At 34.7% G+C, this 12,114-nt stretch overlaps 1 protein-coding gene and 1 long non-coding RNA gene across 5 annotated transcripts; one reads left to right on the top strand and one right to left on the bottom strand.

Moving 5' to 3' along the window:
• The first annotated feature begins 455 nt into the window (after positions 1-455).
• LOC141817870 (uncharacterized) lies at positions 456-10,210 on the top strand. 4 transcript variants are annotated; one of them, XR_012600875.1, is made up of 4 exons: positions 456-525; positions 9,693-9,776; positions 9,859-9,929; positions 10,021-10,205. XR_012600875.1 is itself a non-coding variant. In XM_074705494.1 (4 exons), the coding sequence occupies exons 1-4, from the start codon at positions 9,315-9,317 to the stop codon at positions 10,050-10,052; spliced, it is 309 nt and encodes a 102-aa protein (XP_074561595.1). In that variant the 5' UTR covers positions 8,846-9,314; the 3' UTR covers positions 10,053-10,210. The 4 variants fall into 4 exon arrangements, 1 of the variants encoding a protein (XP_074561595.1); XR_012600876.1 differs by lacking the exon at positions 456-525 and adding an exon at positions 7,801-7,966 and having other exon boundaries at positions 9,701-9,776; positions 10,021-10,207; XR_012600874.1 differs by lacking the exon at positions 456-525 and adding an exon at positions 7,801-7,966 and having other exon boundaries at positions 10,021-10,198.
• On the bottom strand, positions 4,006-7,571 carry LOC141817869 (uncharacterized). The gene is made up of 3 exons (XR_012600873.1): positions 7,528-7,571; positions 5,766-5,832; positions 4,006-4,193 (listed from the first exon to the last, which is right to left on the bottom strand). It is a non-coding gene; the product is annotated as an uncharacterized LOC141817869 (long non-coding RNA).
• Positions 10,211-12,114: the final 1,904 nt, after the last annotated feature.

The raw sequence follows: 12,114 nt of genomic DNA, 5'->3' as shown, positions 1-12,114 counted from the left end.
TCAAAATGCGGCGTTCTAATAAATTACTGAAACTTGATACTACTTGACACTGGGACAATGTAGTTTGTGTTATTGTGTCAATCATATCGACAAGTATCATTTTATGTCAACACTCAACATTCCTTAGCATGTTAAACTTGAGATAATGTTATTCCTTTTTTTAGTTCATCTCCATGAAAGATAATGCTAAAATCTTAGCATGCTAAATGGAAAGCAAACATTGAACTTAATTTGCTACGAACATGATATATAAGAACGTCATCACGATATCGAAATAGTATTAATAGTATAGTTCCAATTAAAGACCAAAACAATGACACAACTCGAGATTTTGAACCTTGGGTAATTGTGATTCATAATGCTTTCCAGAATGAAGTTAAATCATCTTTAGTTATCAGTCATTTTTGTTCATTATAAATGTATTTGGTTATGTACTTGCTCATTTGATCTTGTACAGGTAAATTTTTCATATTTTGAAGCTGGAGAAAATAAGCAAGCTCTAGTGAAATTGGTGGCATGTAAAAGGTTATTTGCACTTTGTACTCTTTTTTTTCCACATAATCTTGTTTTTGAGGTTTTACTTCCTTTTATGGTATAGTTTTCTAATCTTGTTACGCGATTTAATTCTTGTTGGTCTTATTATGTGTGGTGTAGCTTTTATGGAGATGATTTATTGTGAGTCTAAATTTTTCAGCAATTGCTGAATTAGTGCAATATTGATTACGTGGAAAGATGAGAAGCACAAATATCTATGATTTAAGCACTCTTTTAATTTTTCAGTGTCTTCGAATGAAAGTTCATACTTGTCCATATTGCATTTAGACCATTTGAACTACTCAATTCTTAAAAGATGAATTGTTTAAGGCATATATTTTACCTTCTATGTCACCTTCACTAAAGCATATAATTGGCAAGAGTGAAAAACTATGTTACTAAGAGTCATGTGGCAATATGCTATAAGTGTGTGGATCCAAGTGATGGCCTTAGTTATCATCTTATATTCGATCCAAAAGGATTTTTCTACTTTCAAAATGTAACCCAAAAGAAAATAAAGTTGCATTCATTTCTTGAACTTGACACGTAGAGCGGGAAGGAAGGACTGACTCTCCATATGGCTAAGTCTTGCTCCCTTCAAGCCCATGTGGATGATTTCTAATCTCAAGAGCCCTTAAATACCTGTGAGGTGATCTGAAAAGGAGTTTTATTGTAGTGTCTTCCATTCTTAGAGAAAGTATCTCTTCGGTTTTATTGGATTAAAAAATATACTTCCTTAGTGGCATGGAAGAACATTACTTCATTCCTAAAAGTGTGATCTGATTAGAAGAAGTGTTATATGACGACTTTGAGATCAGATAGAGAATCTTTCTTTTCATTCCTCATGAGCCACTTATTTCTTTTATAGAGGAGATGAAAGTGATTTCCCTCCTTTTCCAATATAATTAATGGTCTTACACCTTTGGGATACTTCAAATAAATGTTCAGAAGAGAAACAGTAATGCTAAAACCTTTTCTTGTTATATTTGTTAATTCTTAAGCTTAGTTGCCTATGAGGGGAGGAAATGATAGGAAAGGAAAAAGGGTAGGGGAAAAATTATAGAGAAGGATAAGAAAACATTCTCCTAGCTTTGGTTCTCCTTAGGTGCAAGGAAAGAAATAGAGTTTTTCTTTCAAACGTTTCTTTGAAGCAAAGGAAAGAGAGAGCACAACTTAAATTATAAAAACTTGATATGTGAAAGACATAAAAAAAGCATAAATCAAAATTATATTTGAGCAAAACTAATTTTGAATATTTTCTGGTCAGATTTGATTTCTGTGCACTTGAACAATCTCTTTTATGCCTAAATTGAGTAGAACAACTAGGTCAAACTGGGAAAAGTCGGTTCTGCCAAATGAATTGAAAGGAAAGGGCCAATAGGGAAAATTTTCACCACCTCGTTTGTGTTTCCTTTTGTCGTAGAAAAGACAACCTTAGGGTATTTGCTCAAGTTCTTGGTGCAAAACCAAGTGGTTCCCTTGCTTGAGAATTCTGCTGATCCGTAGTAGCCATCTCAATTATTGAATGTATAAATATGAAAAAAAGGAAAAAGGTGAATCCATAACTAGACTAATTGTGTAAGTCTAGTTGAAACATTATTTTTTGAAAAAAAAACCCCACCTTTTTCCGTTTCTTTGATTATATTAACAAATTAGTAATTAGCAGTCAAAATAATTCATCTTATTTCTTTATAATTTAAAAATATTAATAGTGAATTTCTTATCTACTATGTATTTCTTTGTTTGTGATAGTAAGTGTGTGTGCGTGTATACTATTCTACTATTGAGGAGCCTACAATTCGATCTATGCTTCCACTAGACCTGATTAAAACTTCAACTCAACCTTTAGTTAGTACTCAATTTGATGGACAAAAACTGTCTTGTTTACACTTTGTTACCAACCTGTATATAAGATTCTATACAAACTGTGATAGCTACAGTCCGCCATTATCACTTCCTAAACTTTGGGTTAAATCTTTAAACCACCCTAATATACATCTCATTCTAGGATTAAATTTTCTTGTTGCCATTGACCGTGCTCTCTTATTAACTAAAGATTATGTTCTTTTCTTGTCCACTTCTATTACTGCCCCTACTGTCTCGGACTATTCGTCTCGAGTACGAACGCGTGGTGATACCCCCTCTTCGTTGTCTTCCTCGTCTTCTCCTGAATCGACGCAACCCACAAGTAGCAATTGTATCGATTGTCATTGTACTCTAAAGGATTCTTGTCAAACCCAATCTTCCTATCTTATACAGGAAAACTAGACTTGGCGATAATAGCCCACTAACTAAAGCAGATCTGGATATACCTAAGGATTTTCTTACACTATCATATCTACTACAACTACTCAATACACAAGCAGACTTATAAAGTCTCATTTCCAGACTAGAAAAGCTAAAAATTATAGGGGAAAATCCCACTAAATATTGGAAAAAGGATAAAGTATACTGCAAACTAAATATCATTAATCCAGACCTCACTATTAAAGCATAATACCTAAAATATACTAATTGGAAAATAGAAGAATGTACTATGCATATAAAACAATTACTTACACTAGGTGCAATACAACGATCGTCCTCTAGACATAGAAGGCCTGCTTTTATAGTAAATAAAGGAGCAGAACAAAAACGTGGATGGTCAAGAATGATTTTTAACTACAAAAGATACCGGATAAAGATCAATTACTCAACAAAATACAAAACTCCAAATGGTACTCAAAATTTGACATGAAATCAGGATTCTGACAAGTCAAAATACACCGAGAATCCAATAGAAATGGACTGTTTTTTCTTGAAGGACATAATCATGCCTTTCGGTTTGAAAATTGCCCCACTAGTATTTCAAAGAAAAATAGATGACATTTTTCGAAGTATTTCCTAGTTTACATGTGTCTATATTAATGATATATTAGTATTTTCCAAAACAAAAGAAGAACATTATACACATTTACATATAATTTTCCACTTGAAAAACATGAACTCATAGTATCAAGAAAGAAAATGAAACTTGCAACACAACATCTAAGGGAGCGTTTGGTTTGGAAAGTTTTTCTATTTTCTGTTTTTTATTTTCTATTTCTGTTTTCTATTTTCTAGAAAAGAAAAGTGGAAAATGCGTTTGGTTTGTTAATATGAAAAATTATAAACAAAACAGTTTTTTTAATAAAAAGACCATCTTATTCATGGAAAAGGAAAAATCATATAAGAAGGGGGTCAAATCTAACCTTATAAGAAGGGGGTCAAATCTAACCTTCTAATATGCAATATAAGAAAATACCTTACTACCATTCACCTCTGTTGGCAACGTTTTTTTAACAAAAGAATATTTATTTCTTAAAAATGAAAAAACCATATTAGAAAGGGGGGGTCAGACCTGACCTTCTAATACAACATTACATGACTCCAAACTCTTTACATGTATCACACTATAGGATAAAAAATTTATCAACTATACAAACTATCCACCAACCTTACACAACCTTTACAAGCATCACAAAATGATATAGTGTTATCTTCTATTGCAAAGTCGCACCTCCTATGTACTTGTCATCAGAAGATTCTTCTTCATCAGATAAAGACATACATATTTCCTCTTCATCAGAAGACTCTTCTTCATCAGATGGAACTTCAACATCCACCTATTTGCTTGCTCACTGACATGGGACAAGACAAGTTATCAATTAACATTTTCAAGTCAATTGCCATCTTTTCTACCCATAAAAGCACAAAAGCATATAAATGACTTCCATTATATTCACTAAAAGTCTAGAAGACATACAAGAAATACTTCAAAATCAAATGCACCCAAGTTATTCAAGAAATAAGAAAGAAATTACAGCTTGTGAAGGCATATTTTAATCGTGTTTTGTTTTCCAACAGATCCCATGATTATAGCCATCAACTTAAATCTTCAACCTTCAACCATATACATGATTTATCACAATGATTAATTAGTAGCAACATGAACCTGTAAGACAAGTCATGTTAGGTCTAGGTAAGTATTTACACAACTCAAGCAAACTATGTAAGTTCTTACTTAGTTGGAGCAAAGTTTATCTTGCAGCTGAACTATGTAAGATCCAAAAGTCCGAACCTAGAAATCATCTAACCATAAACACCTCACGACAAAATCCATTGGAAAAACAAAACCTATACACAACCTATCTGAGAGTTGCCGCACCTAGGTCCTTCTGCTCTGGATCTAGCAAAATCAAGGTCGTCTGGGAACCTATCGAGGAGAATGTGATGGAACCTTGACGCTGACTAAATTGCAAGGAGGAGGGATGAGTGGTGTCGGCAGACCTGAGGAGGAAGGAGAGGGTTGTGGCGTCGCTCATGGAGGAAAAGACTCACGAGGAGGGTTGTAGCGTCGGCTTGCTTGCGCGAGGAAAGGAAAATCAAAAAGGATCGCGTGTAGGGGAGGTTGCGGCGTCGGAGAGAAAAGAAGTTGTGCGATGAAGTTGCGGCGTCGGGGGAGAAAAGGAGTTGTGCGATGAGGTTGCGGCGTTGGGGGAGAAAAGGAGTTGTGCGATGAGGTTGCAATGTCGGGGAGAAATTTGGAGTTATACGATCAGGGTTAGGACGTGCGACGTTACTGTAGCTGTGTTTTTGTGTTTTCTATTTTTCAGCCGCAGTTTCTATTCTCCACAGAAAATGATATTTTGTCATTTTCTATTTTCTTAGAAAATGACTTCTCATTTTCTAGAGAATGAGATTGGAAAACACAAAACAAACAACAATTTCTAGAAAATAAGAAAATGAAAACGGAAAAAGATCAAACCAAACACTACCTAAAATTTTTAGAAGCAGAAATTGGTCAAGAAAAAATAACACTGCAACCCATATTACAAATAAAATACTAGTTTTTCCTGATAAATTTGAAGAAACAAAAATGCTCAGATCTTTTTTAGGTCTACTAAATTATGCCAGATCTTACTTGAAAAACATAGGAAAAATTAGTGAACCCCTATATAACAAAATATCCACAACAGGACAAAAATATTTTAATCAACGACATAAACTTAGTCAAACAAATCAAAGCCACGATTAAAACCATTCCAGTATTAACACTACCCTTAGACACTGACTACTTAGTTATTAAAATAGACAATTGTAAAACCGAATGGGGAGGAATACTATTAAGAAAAACCACCAAATATGAGCCAAAAACAACATAAGCAATTTGTAGATATGCCTCTGGTAAATATAAGGAAAGGTCATTTAACCTCCTTAGATTACGAAATCCTAATAAAGGTAGTAATAATTCATCCATATCCAAAAGTTGCTATTTATCTGCAACAAACCAAAAATTACTATTAGAATAGATTGTGAAGCCATTGTAAATACAACCAAAAAACTAAAGGGCTTAGAAAAAGTCTTAGTACAAAAGGATGGATGAAATTCACTGAGACAATCATTAATAAAGGTCTAAAAATTCAATGGGAACATATTAAAGGCAGTAATAATTCATTAGCAAACACTCTATCCCGACTTTTACACTAATTATATTTGTTTTAGATGGATAAACAATGCAAAGTAAGAACATTTGCTCTGCCAACCATGAGATTTGGTACACAAGCCTTATAGCAATTTCACAAATATGAAGAACAGTTTCATTTTGAAGCTAGGATGAAACTAGACACACAACAAAATTACTTCATTGACAACATCTGGAATATACCCACTATACCAAGGAGTTCTAGTTACAAAATTGCAGTAATCAATGCCCTTACACACTACTTCCTGCAGAAGAAAAGAAAATAAAAGATTTTCTTGGTATGCGATATTTACCGGACCTCATGTAGGAGTATATCAAACATGGGCTAAAGTCACTACAGCCATACAAGACTTAGAGAAGCCTTTTTATAAAAGTTATTACTCTATTGAAGAAGCCTTAACAGCAGTTAGAACCACTTCTGGGCCTAATTTCTTCATTAATAGTTCTCTTAAAACATCTGATTTTGATTCTGTCCAAACTGGAAAAACATATTCACAGGCAATCTTGGCCAATGGACAACAACAAGAAGAAGGTGACCAAAAACCACTTACTGTCGACTATAAAACACTAGCTGAACTCCAACAAAACAGGGTTCCCCTCAACATAACATTTACATCAGAAAAATTACATACAGAAAAAATGATAGCAAGCAGACTAAACAACTTGCCATCTAAACCTGAACACCTACATAAGAAACAAGGCTGAAACTTCTAGTTTTCAATAATTTGCTGAACTGTGCGAACTATTGGAAGTATTACATAAATAACTAGTTGAAGGCATCACAGTTTAGATACACAGTTTAGATAAAATGTCAAAAGATTTCTCCTCAATGTCCATCTTTAGATACACTAAGTTGCCCTTGCCTAATCTCCTATTCTATCAGACGTGGCAACATAGATTACGAGAAATTTATTCCCAGAAAATTTAAAGGAAGATTAGTAACACCCCTCACCTTTATGGACTATGGGCTATTATACAAACTATGGATCCATAATTTAGACTCTGCTCAAGGATTCTTGTACAAACTTAGACAAATCCTACAACATATCTTGGAGTAGGAAACCTTTGTGATTTGTACATTGGACAACACCTCACCAGAATGGCTGGATATGAAAATTGAACCAGCTAAATACCTCATCAGATTAGACATACATGAAGTAAATGGCATGCATTTATAATTGGAGGACTATACTTATGATCCAGATATAGCTTGGAACTCTAGAGCCACCCTACCAGAACAACTAGTCAAATGGAGAGCTTCTGTCCATGACAGTCAATGATTTTGGGACAGGCATTATGACCCATCGGACTACAACTTAGTGAGAGAAACATTTACAGAAAAAATTTACTGACTCCGAGAAATAGGAACATAGTTCTTTCCTTTTCCCATCAACACTCAACATGAAGCTATTCTCCAAAAATACAAAAAGAAACATGATCACTAGGCCGCTAGAAAGCTAACAAGCTCAGTCCACATTGCTAACTCTTACCTGGCCCGAAGCCATAATGTGTGAGCCAGGCTTCTCAATCCAAGGTCTGCCAGCCTAGGCTCTACACCTTCTCTTGATACTGTAGGAGAACACAACCTGGATAACATGATGGAAGGCTAACATTAGCATGTATCCAACAAGAAGATAAGAACCGACACTCAGCAAAGAAGATAAGATCAAAAGACAGACTTCACTCAGAAAAGAAGCCATGCAATAACTCCACTATATGAAAAGACACCATTAACAATTTTCTTCAAGCCTAAGTAACTTCCACCTGAAGGAAGCCTCATCTATATAAACACCTTCCCGTCTCCCTTCCAAGGCATCCCCCAGAAACAATACCTCAAGCATCCACTACTCTTGAATCCTCCTCTCTCCAAGCTTCCCTCCAACCTCTTCAACCTTGTAATTAAGTGTGTTTTCTTTCCGTAAGACTATTGTAAGTATATTAAAGCTTTCTACTTAAAGCTTGTAATTTCCTAGTTGTTTATTTTTGTATGCTTGTATGAACTCCGCTTATTAATAAAGCAAGTGTGTTTTTCTAGTATGTCAGCGTAAACTTCTTCTTCTAGATTAAGAAAGAGGCTCGGCTTGATGCCATAAGACCTGACGGTCTAATTTTTATTTTTATTTATTTATTTTTTTAGGTTTGGTTGGAAAGGATCTTTTAGATTTTAGGTTTTAGAAACTAACAAGTACTTGGTTAGAAAGGATCTAGGCTAAGAAATAACAAGTACTTGGTTGGAAAGGATCTAGGCTAAGAAAGCAGGAATAATCTTACTTCTTTCTTGTTGATCTTCCAGTGAGCCTCACCTGTAAGACCTAGTATTGATACTATGCCCGACTATCTTCTGGTCTTATGGCATCAAGTCGTACCTTACTTAGCCAGCACAGGTTTTATTAGATCAATTTGCTCCTAGATCTTACAGTTACTGTTCATCTTGAATTCAGAGCTTCTTGATAGTATGTGTTTTCAAATTAAAGATTGTTCATTTATATTTCAACTCTTTTAGGATGATGTGTAGTGTCTTAAAGTCTTCTTCTAATTGTTTTTTATTTTTGTTTAATACATCTTTTACTTGTAGTAGTAAATCTTTAGCTTGTAAGTCAAGGTTTCTTGGTTTATTTTCTTGACAAGTTAGTTTTTTGTCAAAAGAGTCTTGGGTATTTTTGAGAAAATCAATATTTCTCTTAAGGTCTCTTATTTCTTGATTTTGTTGTCTTGTTGTCTGCAGTAGTTTTTTTAAAGTTACATTGAATGGATTTTGATAACTTTCTACTCTTTTTCCTAATCCTATTTGTAAATCTGTTAGTGTGTTTAAATGTGATGAGTCAGAGTGCAAAGAGTGACTAGGAGAGTGACTATGATAACACTGATGGTTATACTGGTCAGATGTAGCCACTGTTTTTCTTGGGGAAAGGGCTAAGTCTAGATAAACCAAACTAGGGGTTGAGGTAGAAGTCATTCATGGTCCAAGGTCTTAGGGTTTTGATATCAATTCTAGGGTCTAATTTCAGTCCCACGGTGGTAGTTACATATTTAGGTTATTTTCATGAGTCTATTTATACTCATGTAATATCCATGCATGGATTATCTTAATAATGATGTAATACATTTCCTCCTTAAATTCTACTGCAGTCAATCAGGTCAACACTCTGTGTTCACTTGTGAGATATTATGAAAGAAGGCTTCCCTTGGTGAAATTATTATTACATGTTGTTGATAGTTCGACATTAACATCTAGTCCTTTGTATGTCATCATAATGATTCTAAAGCTACAATCAAAATGAGTCTAAAGCTACAATCAACATCATCATGGATGCTGACATTTGTTATCCTTGAAGTTGATATGATATTGGAAAATATTGCCCAATCTCCAGAAGTTATCCAACTCATTCATGTCTTGAGGTATCCCATAATATTCTGACTTTGCTGACTTATGTTCTATACTTAGATTAAGTGCCTTTAGGAGGAATGACAATCCTTTGAGTAAATTATGTTTTTACTTAACCTGTACTTTTCCTGGATTAACATATTTCCCAAATGTTGTCAATGTTCATTTTCATTTTTCAACTTACCATATTTCCTATATCTTTTCCTTGTTTTATTTCATTAAATCAAATTCACAAGAACTTCAAAGTTAATTCGTTCTTCATTTGGAAAGATGTGCAGAGAAACTTGTCTATAGAAGGCAGAAAGAAAGGGAGCACAAGAAGAGCAGTGACATAGGCACAAGCAATAGGAAGAGGTATAAGTTGAACTTATACTTGACGACATGGATATTTTGGAAGAGGTATAGTTGGCCTTTTGATGTGACATTCATTTTACAGGGGAAAAGACAAAAATATCGATGACAATGATATTGATGATGAATACGCGGATTCAAATTCAAGGAAAAAAGGTATAGTATTCGTGCATTTGCATCTATCTTTTAACTTAGCTTTACTTAACCATCTTTCTTATTCTTTCTATCATTTCATTATCTTGCATAGGGGTGTGTGATAAGATACTACTATGTTGTTAAGGCCAAAATTTATCTAATTTATGTCTCGTCATAGCCATGTACAAGAAACTATGATATCGTGTGTAGTTTTTGAGGACTAATTATGTTATTTGTTGGAACTAAAACTATTGCTGAAGAAATGTAAAGTAATTTCAATGTTGAGGATTTGATTGAGACATTGACAATGCATAAGAGTTTATTTTTGAAGCCCTATATAATTTGTAGTTAGAGGGGACTATCTAGGTTCGTGAATTCTAATTTTCCCTATGATATGGTGGTAGAGGTCTAGGTATTCATTCATGGGGTTCTCTATTTAATTGTATCACATAGACTTTGATGTTTGTGCTTTGTAAGTTGGCGAAAAATTCTCCTTGGCTACAAGTGAGGAATCTTCCTTCACTCAAGGTTCAAAATTTCGAACTGTGCCAAAGTTTTAGTTTTTTGATCGGAACGATACTGTTTCAGTATCATGTCGATGTTTCGATACATGATACTAATAATGGATTGGAGTTGAAGAACGAAGGAGATGAAGCATAGAAAGGATGCATTGTCTATACCGAACATAGTTTTAAATCTTGTACCATGTTGGCAAAATGGTTGAAATATATCATTCCGATAGATTACTGAAACTCGATACCACCCAACATAGACAATATTTCCTTCTTTTGCTTTATCTTCTTCCTCCTTTAACCTTCAATTTATCATTGACACCATGTATTGGAGCGTCGACACTAGAACATCTTTCCGGTTAAAAACTGAAACTACGACACTGATCAAGATTTTGAACCTTGGTGCTGAGTGGTATCGTGTTTCGGTGATTTATCAGAACAATAAGCTTTGATTGTTTCGTCTAACATGGTATGAGATTTCAAACCACGTCTTCACCTACCTGACAAATTCTTTATTCTTGTCCAATGCGGTTTTCATCTCCTTGATTTGTTTACCTTGAATTTCCTTTGTGACGCTAACTTATTCCACTTGTAAGCTCCTCTTTATTTCTTGTTAGAGTAGTACCCTTTTCTTCTTATATAGGCATATAGGAGTTGTTGATCTTTCCTTTGTCAAAGCAACAACCTCATTCCTGCAAGTAATGTTCTCTACGAGGTCTCTTCTTCTAGTGACACTTCCTTGATGCTAGGTGCTTGTGTTTATGCAAACGTAGAACGTGAACGTGAGTCAGGTTCAACCATGTTTTAGCAACAAGGCCTATATTAGATTTTGTTTATTTTTTTAATATATACATTAAATGTGTAAAAACTTGGAATAGTGCACATGAAGCTTGTGGAGCTAGTTGATTTAACAGGTTCAAGTTAGGTTTTGCAAATGACTCGGTTATTCTGATGATGAGTATGGAGGATTGCATGGCTCAGGGAGCTTAGTTCTTTGAAGATTCAACATTCTAGAATGAGGGGCACTAGGGTACAAAGCATTGAATGTTTATGGTTGCTATCATGGATATTGTCTGCTCAATAACTCAGTGGTATAAAACGAGATGGTCACGCATACATATTTGGTTAGATGAGATGAAGTGAGATAGTGCATTCTATAGCTTGGTGACTTTGGGACAAGGTGGAATTTAGGGCATGGAACATTGACTGGCGGCTCGATGACATGGAGCATTGGTTATGGAGTGAACTTGGGGAGTTTAGAGCATTTGATAGCTTAGCAACTTGGATTAAAGAGGTTGAAAATCTTGAAGAATGAGAGCTATAAGAGATATGAGAGTGAATATAATCTTTAAGCCTTTTGTCTTTAGGTAACATCATTGTAAATGATGTGTGATAGCAAGCTAAAGGTAGGCTACCAAATGGCTTGGTTGTGAAGCCTTTGTCCTAGGATAACATGTTCTAAGTTGTGGTTTGTTTACTTAGCTCGGTCCTAGGACTTTGTGTAGGCTCATGAATATTAGGCATGAAGGATCAAATGGATCGAGGAGTTTAGTTCACTTGATGGCTTGATATTTTAGAATGAGGTGGACTCTAGGGCATGAAGCATTGAACAATTGTGGTTGCAATCGTGGATATTGTGTGCTCAATGACTCAATGGATAAAATGAGGTGGTCTCACATACGTCTTGGATCAAA

Source organism: Curcuma longa, unplaced genomic scaffold, assembly GCF_044706935.1.
Source record: "Curcuma longa cultivar G26 ecotype Majalengka, Jawa Barat unplaced genomic scaffold, ITB_CL_G26_1.1 contig_22322, whole genome shotgun sequence".
Classification (NCBI taxonomy): domain Eukaryota; kingdom Viridiplantae; phylum Streptophyta; class Magnoliopsida; order Zingiberales; family Zingiberaceae; genus Curcuma; species Curcuma longa.
This window is presented reverse-complemented; position numbering and strand designations above follow the sequence as displayed.